The following is a 20,055-nucleotide window of genomic DNA, read 5'->3' as shown; positions in this document are numbered from 1 at the left end:
TTTTTAATGTCGTTGTTTTGGAAATGGCATGTTTTGGGTGAAGACCAGAGAAATCCTCTGAAAGTACAGGACGTTCAGTTTTGGTACACTGTTGCTTGAAGGCCTTTCCATATATATTTTTTAATCGAAATGGAAAAAGAAAAAGGCTGTGAGGACAAACAAGGTTGTTACCGATTTGATGCAGTTTAGTTTATTGGGGGATAAAAATAAGGGTGCCTGGGTTTGAACTCTGGTTCTGCATGATCTTGGGCAAGTCAACCCCTCTGTGATTCAGTTTCCTTCACGGTAAAATGGGGATAATAATAGTACCCACTTCATAGGGCTGTTGGGAGAATTAAATAACTCAAAATATATAAAGCGCTTAGGATAGTGGCACATAGTATACGCTACGCAATAGCTATTCTTATTCTTGTCATAAAGCTAATAATTGTTAATACTGAAGTTACTTTTATCCACCCATCTTCACCGATTCCCTCCTCAGGGCTCCGCCCCTAGGTTTCCCATTCCCGCCCACCCGGACGATACTGCGGACTCTCCTCCTCTCGCTCCGCCTCTTCTCGGAGTCCGCAGGCCCGCTGTTTCGTGAGGCACGCCGGGCTTTGTAGTTCGTTCGCAGAGTCCTGTCCGCGGGGGCCTCGCCGGCGAACTGCATTTCCCAGCGTTCCTCGTGGCGGCGGCCGTAAAGCGCGGCGGTCGAACGGCCGGTTCCGGCTGAATGTCAGTGCGGGGCTGTGGGCTGAGGAGGAAGGTGGCGGGCGGTCCCTCCACCATCTCCGCGGCTGCCGCCTCGGCTTGTGGTGTGGTCGCCGCCGCCCGGCCGCTGGGCCGCTTGAGCATGAGACCGTGAGGCGAGCGACGGGCCGGGGCCGCCGACATGTTTGGCCGCTCGCGGAGCTGGGTGGGCGGAGGCCATGGCAAGTCTTCCCGCAACATCCACTCCTTGGACCACCTCAAGTGAGTGTGTTGGGGATGGAGGGGGGAGGCCGCGGGGCTGGACATGGGGGTGGGGGCGCATAGCCCCGGGCCGGGGGCTGGGAGGCGTGAGAGCGGAGGTGGAGGGCGGAGAGACGCCTGGGAAAGGCTGTATGGTGATTAAGAGCGAGGGCTCTGAGGGTGCCTGGGTTCGAACCCTGACGCGGTCGCTCCTCGCTGTGTGACCTTGGGCAACTCGCTTAGCTTCTCAGAGTCTTACTAGCCCCGTCTGTAAAGTAAGGGGATGAAATTTCAGTTTATGGACGCAAACTTCCTTCTTGCCGGAGGCAGACGGTAGGCACCAAGCTTCCCAGGGTGGTACTTCTTAGGCTGGACAGCTCAGGAGTCAGAGGTCTGGAACCTGGAGTTGGACAGATCTGGGTTCGAATCTAAGTGTGTGAATTTAGGCCTCAGTTTCCTCAGTTGTAAAATGGATATTGTGACTGGCATCTACTTCCTATGATTGTTTTGAGGGTTGGATAAGAGAATGCACATAAAGCTGGGAGCGCACACAAGTGCTCAATAAAGGGCAATAATTAAAGACAGATTATATTCTTGGGAGAGTCTAAAGAGGGACTGTCAGAAGTAGAGCTCTGGGGCAGGACCGGTGGCAAGTGGGGGCCTGGGAAGCAAGAGTGCATAGAGTGGCTTTGCAATCAGACCCGCATTCAAATTCCGATTCCACCTCTTAATGATTGTGTGACCTTGGACAAATTACTTCACCTCTCTGAGCCTCTGGTTCCCTGTCTGCAAATGGGGATGGTGAACATTGTGCAAGGATTCAGTAATGTCACGCGTGGAAAGCAATTGCTCCAGTGTGTGTTACACAGTAGGTGGCCAATAGAGACAGCTGTGTTAATCACCTAGGCAGGGCCTTCCCAGGTCACCAGACCTAAAGTGCTTCCGTACCCCCATTCCTTTCCGTCAGATCTTTCTCTTGATTTCATTCAGTGCATCTCCACTATCTGTAAGTATCCTGTTTGTTTTTACTACTTTTCTGTCTGTTACGAAACTGGTACTTCCAGGAGGGCAGAGGCTGTTTGTTTTGCTCACAGCTGTATTCCCGGCATCTAGTGCTGTGCCTGGCAGCAATAGAAGCTCAATGGATACTTTTTTTTTTTTTTTTAATTTTATTTATTTGTTTTTCCCCCAAAGCCCCAGCAGATAGTTGTATGTCATAACTGCACATCCCTCTGGTTGCTGTATGTGGGACGCGGCCTCAGCACTTAACCGCTAAGCCAGGGGGCCGGCCCTCAATGGATACTTAAAGAATCAAAAAATTGAGTGAATTGGGGAAAGGCGCAGCGCATGCAGGCAAGGCCTAGGATTTTGGGGTGGAGGGAGATGATGGAAAATAGAGACTTTTGAGGAGGGGATGACTTCAGGGAGGGAAGTAGAGTGGCGGGGGCGGGGGAGACATGAGTGGGGGAGTAGGCAAACCTTTGGTGGTGAGAAATTGTCTGGTTTCCAGAAGGAGATCCCAAGATTACTAATGGGGAGAAAGAGGGGTCGAGGGGGGAGGTGGGGAACAGTAGGAGGAAGACAGGGGCTCACGGAAAGGATTGGTGGGAGAAAAATTAGATGGGGGCTTCTCATTTGGCTGGGGTTGGGGGTGGGGTGACTCTCAGCTGTGTTTTTCCTAGTATGGAGCAGGCATTTAATGTTTGTGGGTCTCACAGAGTAGAGGGGAGCAGGGCACATTGTGTGGTGAGGGATGGTTTTGGGTGGTAGTGGTGAGAGAAGGCATGGGGAGGAGAGAGGCCCAGCACAAGGCTAGGGGTGTGTAGCGAGGCAGGAATCTTAAATGGGAGGGCAGCTGGATGGGAAAGGGAGAGACTTAAGGATTTCAGGAATTTAGAGAGTGGGTGGATATGGCTGAGAAGGGAAGGATGGTTATCTAGAGGAGGTTGGGCCTTCTGCCAGCATCCAGGTATCTGCAGGCCCTCACCTAACTCTGCCTGACTCTAACCCTTTTAAATTCCTTTAATATTTATTAAACACATTTTCTGTGCCAGGTACTTGCTAAGGACTTCTTGTGTGTTATTTCCTTTAGTCCTCACAAGTCTATGAGTTAGAGGAGCTATTATTGCTTTCATTTTATAGAAGCGGAAACTAAGGTTCAGAGAGGTTATTGCTTGCCTCAAGGTGACAACAGCTGAGAAGTGTCAAAGTCAGGATTTGACTTGGGTGCTTACGCTCATTACTCTGTCTTTTTGAATAAAACTTCCCTATAGGTCAGTTTGGGAAGACTTTCTTGGGAGTCTCACTACCCAATGGGACATCTTTGCCATCTGGCCAGCCAGGGAATGGTAAAGGTTCTCAGGTTCCCTTGAAGTATCTGGGAGCTGCCCATGTTCATTGTTTAGGTCGTAGGGCTGTTGGGTGCTTTTTGGAAACCCAAGCTGCCTGCCCTGGATCAGGCAGATCAGCTTAATCCATGTTACAGCCTGAAGAACCTGGCGATTTGTGTATGGTGTGGGGCTTAGAAGATCCCAAAGTGACTAGCCATGAGCAGCTAGTGTCCACCCCAATGCTTGTAATGCCCTTTGCTTGGCTCTGATAGTGAACATCATGGGCCTTGGGTACAGGACTGCTCATTCCCTGAGGGAGTTCTCAGGCTGGTGGGGGAGACAGCCCTAGAGCCAGTGACTGTAGAACATGACAAGTGCTGGAGACGTTGTAGGCCCAGGGTTCTGTGGGAACCCTTTTTGGAAGCTTTCTGGGGGAGGCAACATCAGAGCAGAGTCTTCAAGAATGAGCAAGAGCCACCATGTGGGGCAGTGGAGGGGGACCCTGGAGTTTGTAGAGTGTCAAAGTAGGGCTGGTGGTTGTGGGAAACAAGGCTGGAGGTAGAACGGGGCTTGGGCTTCCTCTGACATGTAGGGGGACCAACTGTCTTGGTGTGCCTGGGACTGAGGGGTTTCCCAGGATATGAGACTTTCAGTGCTAAAACTGGGAAAGTCCTGGACAACCAGTACAAATTGGTCACCCTACCAGTGACAAGTGACCGTTCCTACTACACTCTTGTCGAGACCTAGGGCAGTATGGCTGGAGAGGAAAGGTTAAGATATTTAAAAGAATTCAGAATTGACAATTTTTTTTTTTTTTTTTTTTTTTTTGGCACACAAAGCATCTGGGAACCCTCTCCCTTTTTTAATAGACTTTATTTTTAAGAATAGTTTGAGATTTACAGAAAAATTGAGAAGATAGTACAGAGAGCTAGAAATCCTTTTTGAACCACATTATTGTTCATAACAATCCCAACTTTCAGACTGGAAAGGAATTTTCCTGCCAGACAGGGTTTTACTTTTGCTAAATAATGGAAAACTGTGTACCTGTGGTCTTTGTTTGTTGAACCGAGTTACCTATTTATTTGAGGTAGATTGAAATGGTGAGAGGTTATTTGCTACTCATTATGGGTGGTTTGTTGTCCAGACCAGTGGTGAGGCTGTGACATGACTATCAGATGCCCACCACCAAGCAGAACCTTTACTGATGGAGTTGTTTGATTGATACTGAAACATCACCTGGACCAGGAGCCGTGCCTCCACAAACTGATAGAACTTTTTGGTGTTGTGTTGCGTTGTTGCCTTAATTCTGATTGCCTTTGTATGCGGGTCAAGATTCTTGGTTGTGAGTGACAGAAATGCAGCTGGAATAGCTTTCAGCCCCAGATGGAATTGATTGGCTCCTGTCACTGACCTGTCTGTCCTAGCTAGGCGAGGCTCAGTCCAGGTGTTGAGACGAAGCTGTCAGGATCTGCCTCTTCCCACTTGTCTCTGCTTTCTTCTGTGTTGGTGTCATTCTCAGCAGGCTCCAGGCTGACATCGTATCAGCTTAGCAATCCCTGGGAAAAAGAGAGCTTCTTTTCTTAATGCCAGCAGAAGTCCAGAAGTGAGTATTGTTGGACCAGCCTGGGGTCTCGTGCCCGTCCCTGAGCTAGTCACTGTGGCAAGGGGCAGGGGATGCTCTAATTGGTCCTTCTCTGGGACCAGGGTAGCATCAACTCCTCCTAAGCAAGTGGACAGAGAATGAGAGAAAGAGGTGGTTCCCCGTGGGAAAATCAGGGGTTATTACCCAAAGAGAAGAGGAATGTGTACCTAGCAGACAGATGCTCACCTACTCTTGGTATATTCAACTTTTGCCTGAGATAGCACTGATTATTTTTAGAGCTTGGAGTACAATATTGCCAGATTCATTTTCTTAGAATATCATGCTCACTGTATCACACTCATAGTGAATCCTAGGCACCCATTAGGTCAAGTCTAAGTTCTTCCAGGCCTTCAGAGTACTCCAGATTCTGTTCCCATCCGTCTAGTTTGGGAGCACAGAGGAGGGCCCTTTAACCCCAGCTAGGGAGTCAGGAGCATCCTTTGGAGGCAGTTGCCCATTTAATTGGCGGCCTAAAGCGTGAGTGGTTGGTGGTTGTTATCAGTCATTGAGGGAGTGGGCAGGGTAGAAGGGAGGATGCTTCCGGGAGAGGAAATAGTGTTTGAGAAGCCTGGAAGAGAGAGACTCAGGTCATTCAGTAAGGGGGTGCACATGGGGCAAGGGGAAGGTGTAGGACCCAAGAACAGAGCAATGATGAGGCAGGAGAGGTGCCAGAGGCCAGGTCCCACTGGGCCTTATAAATTGTGTTAGGGAATTTGGACATTAGGCTTAGGACAGTGGGGAGCCATTGAAGGTTTTTTAACTAGAAGGGTATTGTGGTCCAGCTGAAGTTTGGAGAATGGATTAGAGGAGGGCCAGACTGGAGGTGGGCATCCACTTAGGGGGCTGCTGTCATCTTCTAGTAAGTTAGGGTAGCAGCTGGTCGTAATCCACAGATATTTCTTGTGCCATTTCATGTTGATGGTCCTTCTCTCACTCACTGTTACACACACCTCACACGCCCACCTGTCTGCATCTTTGCTCTCTGCACTAAGCTCCCCTCCTCTTCATCCCCATCCAAATGCCTAACTATATCCTTAAAATACCGATTCTTTCATAAAAATTGCACTGGTGACTTCAGCCAACCAGAAGTTTGACTGTCATCTCTATCTTCGCTTGTTCCTGTCCCGCTGGCCCACTCAGTTAACACATCATCATGTATAGTCTTCTCGTCACCAGGCAGTTAGACCAGCCGTTAGTGCTCTGGGCTCTTCAGGCTTTATCCCAACGTTGAGTTAGAGCCCCAGGGAGCTGGCCAGGGTTCCTCAAGCCTGTCCTTCTGCCGAAATGGTCTTACTTGGTTATGTGTTTGTTTGTCTGTCTCTCCCACTTTGAATGTCAGCTTCATGAGGACAGAGACCTGTGTGGCCTGCTCAGCTGGGAATTGGCAGACGCCAGGATAGGGCCTGGCACATAGTAAGCGATCAACAGGTACTTATCAAAGGATGAACCAAAGAGGCAGGTTCTGGCCAGGCTTTTCTTAACTTGCTGTTGCCAGTTTGGTCAGCTTGTGCTGGAGCTGTGGCTTTTTCTAGGGCTGAAAGCCCTGCCCACACCCTCGCTATGGTTGCCAGCTCCCCATCGTCTCAGACCCAGTCTCACTCGCTGGCCCAGTTTGACATCTTCCGGGGGTGATTCATGGGGAGAAGCACCGCCTGTAACACCGTTCCCTGGTCCTCCAGTCCCATTCCACTCTGCCTGCGGCTTCTCCTTGTCCTGCTGGCTGGTGGCTGGGTGCTGACCAAACGGAGCTTTTCAAGGCACAGAGTAGGCCACTCTGGGGAGTCTCTGCCCTGGTGCTGAGCAGGCCAAACAGACACAGGCTCTGCGTTGTTCCCCCCACCCCTTCCCCGCCAGGCGTTGTTATCTGGGGGGGTGCTTTGGGGGAGTGGGTTTCTGGTCCCTCAGGCCTCCGTTACCCCACTTGTCCTTTCTCCCACTCGAGCTTGCGGATAAGTCTCAGGATCTTCCAATAGGTGCGTCCTACGAGGCAGATTATACAAGTCATAAGACTTGTGTGAACTGGAAGTTAATATGTCTCTCTCCGAAGTGGACAGAATTATTATTAACTGAAATGGTTTAACTTGTGAAATAAGAGACTCTCTTGAGAAAACAGGGTCCGTGGAGGCGGAGTTTGTTTACAGTCCATAGTTCTTGGTGATGAGCCTCTCGCGTGTTGCTGCATGTTGGCACTAGTCTGCAGTTTCTCGGTCTCCAGGCGTTTCAAACCCTTAAGCGCGTCTCTCAAGATAGAGTTTGCTCATGTTCAAGGGCCTGATATTGGGATTCTTCATTCTGCAGAGCTTCTGCTGGAGATATGATAATGGTGGCTCATTTCCAAAGAAATGGAGTAAGCGTCAGTTATAAGAACTTACTTTAAGATCTGATACGTAGTCTCCTGCCTTTTTGGTTTGTTGTTTATTTATTTGGTTTTCTTGTATGCTTGGCATTCATAGCTTCATGCAAATGCTTGGCTAATAAAAGTATTGACTTCGTTGTTTGCGTTTTCTATACTGTGATGGTTATAAGCAAGTGTTCTGGAGTCCGACTGCCTGGGTCCCCTGCATTGGGACTCTGGGCAGGTCCTAGCCTCCCAGGGCCTCGGCTCTCCAGAGCATCAGCCCCGCAGGATTGTTGTGAGGGTTTAATGAGTGAACACATCTGAAGCACTCAGAACAAGGCCTGGCAATAGAGGCTGCAATTGTTTTTATCATGGTGATGATGAAAATTTGCACACACAGAGTTTGAGAGAAAATGTTATCATTGTAACAGTTATTATCATTGTAAGAGAAAAATCTGTCATTCTGTCCTTGGAAACTTATCTGAAATGTGGACACAGCCTTGCACACAAAGATGGCCATCATAACATTGTTGATCATCATTAGGAATCCTAATACCCAGCAGAAGAGGAACTGCTGTGCTTGTCCTATCTGTGGTATACTATGTGGCCATTACAGATGCTTGCACACAGTTGTCAGTAACAAAAATGCTCTTATTTTAGTCAGAGGTGGGAAAAAAGATGGCATGGAAATGGACATACAACATGAGCTCAACTGTGTAAATATCCATTGCAAAGAAAAAGACCCAAGGAAATACACTGAAGCTCCAGCAGTGGTCATCTCTGGGCAGTGGCATGATTGACAACTGCCATTTCTCTTTTTTTGTTGTTGTTGAAGTTTCCAACCTTTCCAAAATGAGTGTTACATTTAAAATTAGAACGTTATTAAACTATATTAATATCTCTGAGGTAGTTGAATTACTTCATCTTCCAAAGCTCTGGGATTAGATGCAGCATTAAAATATCAAACCTTAATTCATTCAGCTTTCTTTTTCCCCAGAACATTTAAGCAAACGTATACTGAGGGTCTCTTCCTGAAACAGTGTGCTAGGGCATTATGGGGGCAAAAAGATGAGCAAGATGCAGGTGTGATCATCATAGAAATTTAGAGCTTGAGAACTGGTAAGTGTTTCCATCCACCAACAACAAACATTTCGAAAACAAATATTTCAAATACTACCATTTACAACAGCATCAAAAAACATCAGATACCTAGGAGTAAGTCTAACAAAAGATGTACAAGTCCCCACCCAGCAAACATTGAAAGAAATGTAAATGCCACGATGTTACACTATTGAAAAGATGTCAGTTCTCTCCATATTTAGCTATAGATTTAGGTCAGTCTTGAAGTCATAGCAGATATTTTTGTGGAAATGGAGAAGGTGATTTTTAAATTTATATGGAAATGTAAAGGGCCCAGAATAGCCAATATAGTAATGAAAAAACAGAAGGAAAGAAGTTGGAGGACTTACATTATCATATAGCAAGATTTATTTTAAAGCTGCAGTAATCAAACAGTGTGGTATTGGCACAAAGGTAAAAAAATAGATCGGTGGGACTAGAGCATCCAGAAAGAGTTCCACATGTGTAGTCACCTGACAGTGACAAAGGTGACATTGCAGTGCAATGGAGAAATGAGGACCTTTTCAGTAAATGATGATGCGTCAACTAGATGTTCATATGGAAAAAATGAATTTTGGCCAATACCTCACACCATACACAAAAATCAGTTCTAGATGTACTCTAAGTCAAAATATGAAAGGGAAAACAGCTTGATACAAAAAACGCTATCCAAGGGAAAGGCTGATAAATTGGACTATGTTAAGATTAAGAACTTCTGCTCGTCCAAAGACCACTCTAAAGAGAGTGGAAAGGGAAGCCACATCCAGAGAAAGTATTTGCCATGTGTATATCCAGTAAAGGATATGTGTTCAGAATATATAAAGAACTCCATCAAGTAAGTGAGAAAAAGGTACACTACCTAGTAAAACATCGGCAAAAGACTTGCACAGGCGCCTCTCAGAAGAAGATACTCAGATGGCCATAAACATTAGTCATGAGTCATCATACGCTAGAACCCCAGTGCGACATCACCATCCACCCAGCAGAATGACTCCACTGAAAAAGGAAACGGACCACAAGTGTCAGAGAGGCCGTGCCTCCCAGCCACTTGGCTGTGGGCCAGCTACTGCACATCCCTTGGTTGCTGTCCTGGCCATGGTCCCCAGGTTACTGCGAGTAAGAGGGTCAGGTGAAGCCCCTCACACAGAGGCAGGCACGTAGTCTTCTGCCACATGTGGCAGCTCCTAGAATCTTCTTTTTGGGACTTACTACTCTGCCCTTTCCCCTGGGTTTGTCTGTAAGGGCCTCCTCATGGTTACTAGCATTTTTTTCAGAGATTATTTAACGAAGGCAATGATGAAGAGAGCAACAACAATAGCTAGCACTTTTATCTTGCGTAGTAACTGCCGGGTTAGTTATCTATCTTTTTCCTTGTTTATTCCTCCGAACAATACCGTAATAGGTAGGTACTAAAGTATTTATGGGAATACCTAAATATTGCTGCTCCCATTTTACAGGTGAGATAGCTGAGGTACACAGAGATTAAGTAACCTGCTCAAGATCCCCCAGCTAATACCAAACTTTCCACTTCCTGCTCTGGTTTCTCTGTCTCTTCCCGTAATTCCTGCCTTGAAGTCGTTTTTTCATGGCTGTTTAGATCCAGCCTGATCTCTCCTTTCTATGTTCCTGGAGTATTCCTTGTATAATTTAGTAATGATGTTAATAACGGCCCCCATCATAGCGACCACAATATAATAATAATAATAGTAGCAGCTAACCCTGTATCTGTTGAGTGCTTACTGTATGCCAGGCACCATGCTTGGCTCTTTCTATGTGTTATCACATTGAATCCCTGGAACACCCCAGAAGGAGGCCTTGACTGTTACAGAAGCTGAACTCCAGAGAGGTGAAGTGCCTCGTCCAAGGCCACGGTTAGGAAGTGGCAGGGCCAGGAATCAAGCCCAAGTCTGTCTGTCGGACTCCAAAAGCCTGGACTCTTCACTACCGCTCTGTGCCGCCACTTGCTGTGTTTGGCGTTTGGACCCTGACTCTGTTCAGTCTTGTATTCCCTGATCTAATTTATGTTCATGAAGACAGTCCCCCACCCTCCCCCCATTAGCATTTATTGAGCACCTACTGTGTACCAGACCATTTGGAGTATATTGGGGTCAGGATTAATAAGGCGATGTTTCTGACCTTGAGGAACTCAGGTCTAGTCAGGGAGGCAGATCATTGCAAATCAGGGTGTCTGTGCAGCAGCAAACACATATGGGTACAGAGGTGCCAGAGAGGAGAAGACAGACAAATCCACTCCAGCAGGAGGGTGGGAGGTTCTTTACGGAAGGCTTCACCAAGAGATGCCTGAGCTGGGTTTTGACATATGAGTATGAGTTTGCTGGTTGGTCAGGGCATCAGGAAAGCACAGTGAATAGAAGTCTGGGCTGGTCTTAAAGATTTTAAACTCTCCTATCCCTATTGGGGGTCTTGGAGCAGACCCACTCACCCAGGTCGCTGTCTCCTACTGGGCCAGGAGTGGGATGTGGGATGCTAATGGGTGTGTCCTCTCCACAGAAGGAAACACCAGACTGGGAGAATCTGCCGCTCCCCACGCTGCCTGCAGTGCCTGTCACAGCAGGGCATGGGGCGTACTGTGGACTGCGTGGACAGTGTCACTGATGGCCACGGAGTGGGTGAGGCAGTGGCTCTGAAACTTCAGTGAGGGCTCGTTCAAAATGCAAATTTGGGGCCCTGCACCCAGGAGCCAGATTCCATGGGTCTGAGGTGGGGAGCTAGAATCTGTAATTTAAACAGGCAATTCTGATGCAGGAGGCCTGCGAACCACAATTTGAAAAACTCTGCTCTTTGAGTCTTTTGGAGAAGATGCACTCGAGGTGAGATGGAGACATAGATTCATCCCAGGGTGGTTCCGTGCTGTGTAGTTACCTTATCACGGAGGGAAACTGGCCTCGCATTCCCATGTGCAGCTCTGCCAGTAGATTTGGGCACAAATGGTGGAGATTTCTATTTTTGGAGAGCTGTTCTAGTTATTGCATATTAAAAGTTGCAAGCAATTTTAATTAAATTTATTAAATGATTAAATGACTGATTATACTGTGTCTTTAAAATATAACAAACAGGAACAATATTAATAAATAAAACTCAGCCCCCTAAAGCAGCAGATTGCTCCTTATTCTGTGTGCGAGGTTCTCCCACTTTTTTTTTTTTAATAATTTTATTTATTTATTTTCCCCCAAAGCCCCAGTACTTAGTTGTATGTCATAGCTGCACATCCTTCTAGTTGCTGTATGTGGGACGCGGCCTCAGCATGGCTGGAGAAGCGGCGCGTCGGTGCGCGCCCGGGATCCGAACCCGGGCTGCCAGCAGCGGAGCGCGCACACTTAACCGCTAAGCCACGGGGCCAGCCCGAGGTTCTCCCTCTTTATATCCTAACCATTTTTAGAGATTTTCGATGGGATGATCCTATCTAATCTTTCCCTGCCTTGCTCTCAGCAGCCCCTGCCCCCAAACTGAAGGTGGCCATAAAAGAAGTCAGGAGGTGGCTTTTCCTGAGTCACTCCCTCTTGGTGTCCCTTTTTCCTTCCCAAGCCATATCAGCTGAGTTATCTCAGTCTCTGGGCTTGGGGACGGTCTCTTAAAAGCTGTGTCAGGCGGCACTCCCAGGGCATCCGGCCAGGCTACCGGTCCCCACACGGCTCAGGACTGGCCTCAGCAATTCTTTTGGTTGCCCGCACCGCCAGCAGAGGGCCTTGAGGACTGGACTGGGCCTATCTGTCTCTGCCCCCGGGGATGGCACAGATCTGGAGCAGCACAGGCCTTCCAGGCACATCTGGGTGGGTGAAATACAGTGCCACAGCCTCGCAAGCTCACTTAACTGTAATCTGTACTCAGTAAATACAAGTGGTGCCCTTGAACTGCGAGCCACCCAGTTCATTTGAGCCATCAGTTCTGATGTGCGTTCTGTACTTTATGGGGGATTATGGGCATTCCTAGGGTAATCTTGATTGCACGTGATTTTTGCCCAGCCACTGGTTTTGGGACCTACCCTCCCTAATCTGTGACCACCTCTCTGAATGCCTGTATCAACCTGACTGCAGGTCTTATTTGGGCATTCGGCCTTGAGCTCTGTGTCTCCACTTGCTCCACTGGCACCAGACTCACCTGGGGAGGGTGTGAAAAGGCCCGTGCCTGGTCTTCCCTCAGTTCTGCTGAATCTGAATCTCCGGGTGGGCTCCTGCAGCCCCTGCTTCATCCAGCTCTCCAGGAGATTCTCTTGCACACTGGAGTGAGGGTGGCTGTCTTTAAGAGCTTGACGATTCTCTTGCCTCAGTTTGGGTTCCCTGGTTATTTGACATTCCAAGCATTGTCTGCCATCTTTCTTGGGTGGTGAGTTATGACTCATCTGAATGGGAATTGTGCTAACCGAATCTGAAAAAGCACAGCCAAGTTGTCCCCCAAATGTTGCTAGAGGTCCTTGAACCTGGCTTGCATTTCAGTTGGTAATCTTTAATTTTCTTCCCTTTCTCTCAGGTATCTGTACCACGTTTTGACCAAAAACACCACAGTCACAGAACAGAACCGGAACCTGCTAGTGGAAACCATCCGTTCCATCACCGAGATCCTGATTTGGGGAGATCAGAATGACAGCTCCGTATTTGAGTAAGGGTTTCTAATGGTTTTCTGTTTTTTGATTCTTCTTCTTCCTTTGAATATTTTTCTAAATGTGTATCATGAGTCATCCCTGATGATGTCAGGATTTGATGCCAGTTGGGTCTTGCACGGATATCTATCTATATAAAATGTCCTTGAAACACTGTAGAAATGCAAGCTGAAAATGGGGAAGTTATGGAAATGAGTATCTTTAGAAAGTCTGAAAACATCATAGATAATTTTCCAAGTAGTGTCTGATTATCTTCCCGAAGGAAGGAGAAAATGTCCTGGGTAGTTAGATTCTAAGTGACCTGAAAGGCCCCGGGGGAGACACTGAGGGCTGACATATAGTGTCTTTCCTGGTGGGCAGGCACAGTGCCGAGCTCTCGATGAGATAATCCATCTCAGTCTCCCAGCTACCCCAGGTGGGGCCCTGTGGTTGTCCCCATCTTTGCCTGGGGTCACAGAGTTGGTAAGTGGTGAAGCAGTGGCTCACACCCAGAGCCCATGAAGGGGTTTCTCCTCATCCTCGTACTTCCTAGATGAGCAATCTTAGGCCAACCTCCGTTTCCTCCTCTTTAAAGGAAAGCAAGTTCCCTGCCTCGTGCCTGGTACAGAGTAGGCACTCAAGAAATGTTAGCAAATGATAATTTAAAAACGTGTCCCTGTTGGACCGTTAAAAAGCAAAGGCTGCAAACCATGAACTCCTTTCCCAGTAGACCTGTCTTAATGTCTGAGTGCAGAAGGATTCGGCTTATGACAACCACCAAACACAGATTTTATTTTTATATAAAATAATCTCAATTTTAAGTATTGAGGCTACTTAAAAACCCATTTAAAATAAATAAAGGTGTTCCATTTCCAACCTGTCTTCTTATTAGATATCCTGATTTTCTGGATAGCTCTATATTTTCATCTGTAAGATTATCTAAGATAAAGTAGCAGAAAATGGAAACTCTTAGAAATGCAAACCTGTGGCACTGGCCGTGATCCCCAAAGGAGAACGTTGTAATAAAGTGAGGTGTTGCTTATAAACGGGACTAGCTTCCTTTAAGGATCCGTGGAGAATTTGTTGGCTCATTGGCTGGTTGGTATCTGTTTTTGGAAATGAGAAAGACCTTGGGGTTAAAGATTAGAAACTATGTCCGCCTTTACTAGAAGGGACTTTCTTAGTCCATCTGTCATCTTGGAAAAACTACTGAGCTGTTAGAGGCCCAGTGATTCTTAAATGGCCGCCCAACAGAATCCCCAAGAGAATTTGTTTTTAATACATTTTTTATTTCAGAATAATTTTAGATTTACAGAAAAGTTGTGAGGATAGTACAGAGAGTTCCCATATACCCCTCATCCTGCTGCCCCCATTGTTAGTATCTTATATGACTAGGGTGCATTTGTCAAAACTGAAAAGCTAACATTGGTGCATTACTATCAAGTAAACTTCAGACCTGATTTGGATTTCACCAGTTTTTCCATTAATATCCTCTTTCTGCCCTAGGATCCCAATCCAGGCTCCCACAGTGCGTTTAGTTGTCACGTCTCCCCAGTTTTCTCTGGTCTGTGGCAGTTTTTTAGTCTTCTCTTGTTTTCCATGACCTTGATCGTTTGAGAAGTACTGGCCAGGTGTCCTGTGGAATGTCCCCCAATCTAGGTTTCTCTGATGTTTTTCTCATGATTAGGCTGGGGGTTATGGGGAAGAACGCCACAGAGGTGAAGGGCCCTTCTCATCCCATCACATCAGCATTCATGATGTCGACATGATTCCTGGTGATGTTAACCTCATCACTTGGTTAAGGTGGTGTCTGCCAGGTTTTTCTACTATAAAGTTACTTTTTTCCCCTTTCCCTACCCTGTTCTTTGAAAGTGAGTCACTAAGTCTAGCCCACCTGTGGGCATAGGAATTAAGCTTCACCTTCTGGAAGGGGGCAGTATCTACATATATTCCTTGAAATTCTTCTGTGTGGAAGGTTTGTTTCTTCTCCCCATTTATTATTTATGCAATCATTTATTTATATCAATAAGGAATCATGGATATTTATTTTATACTTTGGATTATAATCCAATACTGTGTTATTTGCTTTATTGCTCAATTTGTTCCAGCTCTGGGTGTTGGGAGCTCTTTCAGGTTGGTTCCTGTGTCCCTTTGACAGGCCCCCATCTTTTGTCTTTTGAGCACTCCCTGACTTTGTGGCACTATAAGATGCTCCAGGCTCATCTTCTATTTTCCCTATCCCAGCCCTAGAATTCGTCATTTTTCCAAGGAGCCCCCCCACTCCCCTAAGGAGTTTTAAAAAATCCAGGCTCTTGGACTTCACCCTAGACCTAGGGAATGGCTCCCTGGGCAGGGTCTAGGTCCAGGCATTTTAAAAAGTTCCTGAGTTGGTCACTGTGCCACAGTGAGCTTGGGTGATACTTGGTAGATAAGGTAAACAGAATAAGTCAAATGATAGAAATATTCTAGGGGTCAGCATGAATGGCTCTCAGAATCAGAGTTGGCAAGGGTTTTAGGGGTCTTTGTTTAGGTCATTTGTTCATTCATTTACCCTTTCATGGATTCAGACAGAGGTTGTGCAGCCCGTGAGCCGGCCCTGTGGAGCTGACAGCCGAGGGGCGAGAGACACCCAGAACTAAGTCAACCAGCAGACACACGCGACTGTGGGGGTTTCTGCCCACTGTCCCAAATGGGAGGTTCTCTATTCTTAGCTTGAATACAGAGGATACATAACTGGAAACATCTCTTTCTTTCTTTCCAGAAGGGCATTAGAGGGTTTTGTCTCCTTTTCAAGACTAAAAGAGCCAACGTGTACCCCCAAAAGTCAGTGCCCCCAGGCTGCATACAGACAGATGTCCTGTTCAGAACAAGAAAGCCTTCAAAAGCAGACACGGGGACTGCCTAGGGTCTCACCACCACGTTAGCACCTTCAGTTTCCTTCCAGTTCTTTTTCCCCAGATATGGAAGCTGCAAACTTGACAATTTGAAAAACCAAAACTGTTTTAAATTCAGTGTTTTCTTGCCCGTTTGTAGGGAATTCTAGTTGTTGTTGGTTAACACTCAAAGGTATGGAGAGGAAAGAAAAGAAGCTTAATAAGGAAAACTAAGGATATAAAATATTTGATGGAAAATGCTGCTTGTCGGGTTTATAAGCATAGATTACTATGTAATCATTTAGTAGGTAAAGATCTTTCACATTCTGTCACAAATCTAGTTCACTGCTTCCTGGCATCAGAACTGTTCTCTCATTCTGGGAAGAGAGCTCCAAAGGTTGCATGTTACCTGGTGGAAGAGGGGATCGTGGGAGCTGGATAGCACGGAAGCCTAGGCCGTGCAGTGGCATGATCTCACTGCTCCTTGGATGCCTTTGGGGAGGTACACACGTGTGCTGTGCATGTCACAGGAGGAGGATTTGGATTTCCACGTGTGGAAGCAAACCACTGACGCTTTCCCGTTCTCTCCCCAGCTTCTTCCTGGAGAAGAACATGTTTGTTTTCTTCTTGAACATCCTGCGGCAGAAATCTGGCCGCTACGTGTGTGTTCAGCTGCTGCAGACCTTGAACATCCTCTTTGAGAACATCAGTCACGAGACCTCACTTTGTAAGGACCATCCTCGACACCTGCCTCTGCACTGCTGAGCATCAGCAGCGTGTGGTTTGGCATGGTTTTCATGTTGTTTTTTGAATGTCTGTGCTTACCGTGTCTTAGTGTGCTTGGGCTGCTGTGGCCAAGTACCCCAGACTGGGTGGCTTGGATAACAGGAATTTGTTTTCTGGAGGCTAGAAGTCCAAGATCAAGGTGCTGGCAGGGTTGGTTTCTGGTTTACTATGGCTGCTTTCTCATTGTGTTCTCACGTGGTCTTTCCTTTGTGCACACACAGAGAGAGTTCTGGTGTCTCTTCCTTTTCTTGTAAGGACATCAGTCCTATTGGATTAGGGCCCCACCCTATGACCTCATTTAACTTTAATTACCTCCTTAAAGGCCCTGTCTCCAAACACCATCACATTAGGGGTTAGGGCTGCAACATAGGAATTTCGGGGCAAGCAGTTCATCTATAACACCAGGTTTATCCCTGCGTGGTGGACTACTGTGAAGGGCTAAGAGAGAGCCCCTTCTGCTGAACGATTCCGGGGGTGTTTGCGTTTCTTCTTCAGATTTGTTATTAAAAAGTTGGGGTCACTGAATAATGGGCCAATGAATAAACATTGGGAGCCGCATGTGAGGAAGAGCTCGGCTGAGGAGCATGCAGGGGCGTGGGCTTTGGGGCCTGGCTGGCCTGCTTCAGACGGCTGCCCGCCTGGCAAGTGTGTGCCTTGGAGCTTGTTCCCTGCCCTCACTAAGCCCCGGGTTCTTCATCTGAAACCATCACCCTGAGAGGCAGGTGTGGTCGGTGTCCTCATGAACCCCCGGAGTGTCCGAGGCGCGGCCCAAAGTGACAGCTCTAGCAAGGCCTGAATTGAGAAGGGGTTTCAGCCCAGGTGAGTTAGCTCAGTGTCCTCGACTGGGGGTGATTGTGCCCCCAGCAGATGTTTGTCAATGTCTGGAGACATTCTTGGTGTGTTGCCTCCAGATGGGGGCGTGTTGCCACTGGCATCTAGTGGGTGAGGCCAGGGATGCTGCTGCACCTCCCACAATGCACAGGACAGCTCCTGCAGCAAAGGATCATCTGGCCCCAAATGTCCACAGTGCCGAGGGTAAGAAACCCCGGTCTAGCTCCTAATCCTCGGGGCTTGACCACAAGCTTTATTATCCCAAGATGACTACACCAAGGCCCAGGCCCTGTCCGCAGAAAGTAGGGAAGAGAAGACAAGTGACCGGATTTCTATGTTAAAGACAGGCTCTGGGTCCCCAAGGCAGGTTTGAAAAATGTTTCTGGTGGGTGGAAGGAGGTAGGGGAGGTATCGTTGCTCCTCAGGGGGAAGGAGAGAGAGGTCAGAGAGCTGCTGAATGGTGGCTCTCGGAAGCGGCCACTAGGTGGTGCTGCTGCCCCAGGTACTCTCCTTGCCCTTCCCGATGAATCTGAGTTGACAAATGTGAGTTGACTCACTCTCCTAAGTGGTTTCCCTTGTTATCAGTGTTTGTTACGCTGGATATGAATTGCATGCGGTTTCTGAAAACTCCGAGAGGGGAAGACCCAGCTCAGTGGCACAGGCCCTGGACTCAAGTCCCAGGTCCCAGGTCCCAGGCCTAGTTCTGCCACATACCCCCAACGTGGGCTCTGGGGAGTGAACTCTCCACCTTGCAGTTTCTGCATCTGTGAGGTGGGGATAATACCAGTACCTGGGGAATAGAGTAGTTCGAGGATTAAGTGTGACAGCGGGTATGCAGAGCATAGCATGGAGTCTGGCAGATGGAAGTGTCCAGAAGAGCTGGTTTTATCATCGAATCCAGTGTTCCCCCCAAGGTCTGTTCTCTGGTGACCCTTTCTAAGCCCAGCTAGCCACAGGACTACAGGATTGAAGACAGGGGTTGGGACAATTAAAAATTCTGAGGTTTCTGGCTCACATGGCTTTTCTTGTACTGTGACTAAAAAGGGTGCCATGCTATAAGAAACCCAGGCAGCTGCCACTGGCTCTATGGGGAATTCACCAGAGCGCTTTTAGAAGCCCCACAAAAGCAGCAGAAATCACTGCCTTTTTCAGAACTTGGATTTATGGGAGGGGGATGAGAAGGATAGATGACTTTTGCTTTTATTTTTATTTTCTAATTATAGAAAGAAAATGTCCTCATTATAAAACAACAATGAAAAATGGAATATTACAAAAATAGAGAAAGCAAAAGTTCTGTAGAATCTCAGTTCAGTGGACACATGCTATTTTGCTGTTGGCTTCATTTTCTCCCAGCCTACCCACGTATGGGAGATTTTCATATTGTCCATTCATGCATCCCTAGTTGGGTCTAAGAGCTGCATCTTGCTGGGCCATAACTTCTTTAACCTGACCATGGACATTTAGGTGGTTTCCGGATTTTCACTATTACAAGCAGCCATTTCATGAGTGCACCTGTTGCCTGTTGGGTTTGGTGACCTAAGTGAGAGAAGGCCCGAGAGACTGAGATTACTTACAGACTCCTGAGTTTATTAGAAAAGGATACCACAGAAAGTCGGCCACACAGTGAGGGGGTAGTAGAAAAATCCCAGCCGAATAATAGAGGCGCCTCTGCTGCCCCCATGGTGGCTCCTGCCACCCACGGAGTCATTACGTGGAGGCCCTGGAAAAGTCCCCGCTGGGGAATGATTGGAGCGTGTGGCTTTTCCAGCTCGAGATTGCAGCCGAGAGGCTCACGGTTGCACATCTGAAGCTGCCAGCATAGGCATCTGTGCCTCTGGTGGCCCAGAAGGCACTAACCAGTCACAATAGGGCTCAACATGACGTCCCAACTGTCCTTCTTCTGCCAGCCCATTCATCCCCAACCACAGCCACAGTGACAGAATGGAGAGGAAGTGCTCTAGGCCTCTGCATCACCTGGCTGCTTGTTGCAAGTTTAGATTCTGGGTGTGTAGATTGTGGGCTATTCAAAGAATGCAATACTATATAGCAAAAAGAAAAAAGGGTGAAGCACATGGATAACTCTCAGATGTGGTGATGCGTGAGAGGCCAGACGCAAGAGGCGTGCACACCGTGTGACTCCATGTCTATGAAGGTCCAGAACAGGCAAAGTGAGTCTATGGTGATAGAGTCAGACTAGGGGTTGCGTTTGGAGAGGGGGTCATGACCGGGCAGGATGTGAGGGAGCCTCCTGTGGAGCTAGGAGTGTGCGCTGTCTGATCTGGGTGGTGCTTACACAGCGTGTGTACTTGCAAAAATTCATCAAGCTGGACACCTAGGATTTGTGAGGTGTGTATGCATCTATGTACATAGGTACGTGGACTTAAGGTTCACATGTGTATACATCTCTATGTGTGTCAGGCTGTACGCTTCAGATTTGTGATACGTGAAACCTCATTTGTAAACACAGTCAAATTCTTAGGACCCACCTCAGACCCACTGCCACCTCTGTTGGAGCAGGCTCTAGGATCTGCCTCAAGAATTGTTATAATCAGGAGATTTTGAAAACCATTCTAAGACTGCAGACTTCACGGCCTGTCTGCACAGCC

General features: G+C 47.5%; 1 protein-coding gene across 7 annotated transcripts in view; it reads left to right on the top strand.

Annotated features, from left to right (window-relative positions):
* The first annotated feature begins 749 nt into the window (after positions 1 to 749).
* CLEC16A (C-type lectin domain containing 16A) overlaps positions 750 to 20,055 on the top strand; it is a 215,440-nt gene continuing 196,134 nt past the window's right edge. For all 7 annotated transcript variants that reach the window (XM_058570052.1, XM_058570053.1, XM_058570051.1 and 4 more), the window contains exons 1-3: positions 750 to 954; positions 12,851 to 12,979; positions 16,426 to 16,559. In XM_058570052.1, the coding sequence (XP_058426035.1) occupies positions 875 to 954; positions 12,851 to 12,979; positions 16,426 to 16,559 (343 nt within the window). In that variant the 5' untranslated portion in view covers positions 750 to 874. The remainder of the gene's footprint in view (positions 955 to 12,850; positions 12,980 to 16,425; positions 16,560 to 20,055) is intronic.

Source organism: Diceros bicornis, chromosome 26, assembly GCF_020826845.1.
Source record: "Diceros bicornis minor isolate mBicDic1 chromosome 26, mDicBic1.mat.cur, whole genome shotgun sequence".
Taxonomy (NCBI): Eukaryota; Metazoa; Chordata; class Mammalia; order Perissodactyla; family Rhinocerotidae; genus Diceros; species Diceros bicornis.
This window is presented reverse-complemented; position numbering and strand designations above follow the sequence as displayed.